The sequence below is a fragment of the Syzygium oleosum genome, unplaced genomic scaffold (assembly GCF_021117445.2).
Source record: "Syzygium oleosum isolate NSW1041296 unplaced genomic scaffold, Sole_v2.1 Sole_v2.41, whole genome shotgun sequence".
In the NCBI taxonomy this organism is placed as follows: Eukaryota; Viridiplantae; Streptophyta; class Magnoliopsida; order Myrtales; family Myrtaceae; genus Syzygium; species Syzygium oleosum.
In genome coordinates, this window is record NW_026607525.1 from 712243 (window position 1) to 714560 (window position 2318).

The 2318-nt window shown below is 39.0% G+C and overlaps 1 protein-coding gene across 2 annotated transcripts; it reads right to left on the reverse strand.

The window, feature by feature from the left end:
* Positions 1-566: 566 nt before the first annotated feature.
* LOC115691529 (uncharacterized) lies at positions 567-2106 on the reverse strand. 2 transcript variants are annotated; one of them, XM_030618176.2, is made up of 4 exons: positions 1979-2106; positions 1194-1523; positions 876-946; positions 567-747 (listed from the first exon to the last, which is right to left on the reverse strand). In XM_030618176.2, the coding sequence occupies exons 2-3, from the start codon at positions 1514-1516 to the stop codon at positions 877-879; spliced, it is 393 nt and encodes a 130-aa protein (XP_030474036.1). In that variant the 5' UTR covers positions 1517-1523; positions 1979-2106; the 3' UTR covers positions 567-747; position 876. The 2 variants fall into 2 exon arrangements, with proteins under 2 accessions (XP_030474036.1, XP_030474037.1); XM_030618177.2 differs by having other exon boundaries at positions 1194-1519; positions 1979-2071.
* Positions 2107-2318: the final 212 nt, after the last annotated feature.

The following is a 2318-nucleotide window of genomic DNA, read 5'->3' on the forward strand; positions in this document are numbered from 1 at the left end:
TGGCTGCAAAAAATAAAAGCTGAGGTTTGACTCGACTCACACTTTGCATCTATATGCATACATCCATGCAAACCCTAAAGCAAAGAGAGCATCAGGTTCTTATCTGCATCATCGTCTCTCAGCTCATTTCTCTTTAGGATTTGATGCCTAAAGGTATCATAAAATTATTGCTGCAAAGGCAAGCCCCTCCCCTTTGAACTTTGAAGTGAACTAACCATAGAAATTCTGTGGATCTTTTTAATTTTTTATGGGTCCTTTCCTTTTCATAATTTTCCAGTTTATTGTATTGGCCAACTCTAAAGGTCTAATGGGGGTGGTCCAACTATATCAAGATTTTGTGTTGTATTTACATTTATTATCTTTTTTCTCCTCTTTGGCTCACCAACTTTGGTCTCTATAGTTATGCAGTCAGTGACCCATTTGAGAACAATTCCCTTGGACCACCCATTTCAATGGCCTCTTGACTTGTAGATGTTCCCCGCATCCACACAATGTGTGTTAGTGCGGACGCGCATATGTTGTGTCAGAGAGAGACTCTGAAAATGCATGCATTATGTAAATGAAGCTAACAAAAACCCTTGAGAGAGTAGATACCATTGATTTGTGCCAAAAGGGACATTAAATGACGACTAACACAAAGATACATTTATTTGTTTTCTTTCCTGGGAAAATTAAGGCAAAAATGTGGCTTTTTATGGAGAAATCAAAGGGGGTTCTTGAAGCTTTTCTCCCCTTAAATTGCAGCACCTGAAAAGGAAAGATAATCTGCATTATTGACCGACATTTAAAGGGCAAGTATACCTTATAATCTATAGCGAATTGATAGCCAAAAAAAGAAAAGAGGAACATAAGATGATAGATTCGATTAGCCTTACCTTAGTCCCTTGGTGTCTTGCATTTGTAGCATTCTGTCCTGCTGGCATAGTTGTGCACTCCACATCCATATCTGTGAAACCCAAATCACATTTCTTTAGATAATATTAACTATAGAAATGAATAAAACTTGGATATTAAATGGAAGAAGATCAGTAGAAGTTACATCACATTGTTGGGTAATAGAAAATTCTTGTCCTTCTAATAAATTTCTAAGGGAAGGATGGAATTAAATTCCAAAAATATTTTGCTATGGCTCATGAGCTACAGATGAAAATGAACTTAATTAACGCAACAGCGCTAGAGAGCGTTGGACTCACCTATTGCAAATCCAGTCGCCGGTTTTCCACCCTGGAGGAACGCCTGTCTCTGGTCTGTATCCTCCGCCACAACTTCCGACAAAATCATTCTTGGGCGCACCGCACCTATAACAATTCGATCGGCTTGCGTAGTTGTGAGATCCACAGTTCATTGCATTGCAATACCAGTCTCCGGCCAAGACTTCCGTTTGGTTGTACATGAGGTATGTTGAGACGTCGGGACCTCCGAACTTGGGATAACCGCATCGTTGGCACGCCTCCCGCTTCTTGAAGTTCTGGTGCTGGCAAGCGCCACACAACCAGTCTCCTCCGGACCAGCTCATTCTCTGTCTTCATTGCGAAACAGGAAACAAATTCAACTTCAGCAACTTGATTTTATGAGCTACAATAGAAACTAAGATAATGATGAAATGAACATTAATGTTTTTGGAGTTTTTTTGTCCTATTAATAAAAGCTAGGAATTAAGTGACTCAGACTATCTCCAATTTTATAAAATATGTTTACTGCTGATGAGAAAACATGCTGAAACTGCATTTTCTTGCAGACTAGCCTCTTTATTTCCTAGATAAGGTCATATTCCTGATCATCCTGATGTTCTTGTCTTCTATTCTATATGGGTAACTACTGTTTATTTCCAAACCCACAACAGTTGTTTCCTAACATGGAAGCTAAAGCTAGTATATGATGAGTTGTTTGTAATATATTCCTAAGGTCTAGAAATGACTCCGAAACTCAAACTTGAAACAATGTGGAACAAAAGTAATTGCAGGATAGTGAAGCTAACCTTGACGGAAATTGCAGAGTCTTGGAGCGAGGAACAACCAAAGAACAGCAAAATACTGCTTATGTTCTGCTGTGTCTGAGTATAAGTGATAGCCAAATATGGTTGGTGGTTTTGAAGTCTGGGTTTGAGGACCCAATATATACACTTTGCGATTGGCCTCAAGTGGGCCCCCCTGTATTTCTTTTTGGCCTTCCTTTTTTCCAATGTCTGGATTTCTTCTATGGTTCCCTAAAGATGATAGGATTCCAAAAGTAGCAAAAAAAAAAAGGAAAAACTTCTGCAGCATATAGATAAAACCTTCTCTTGACTCCTAATGTTCCTTTCATTGTTCTTGGGGAAG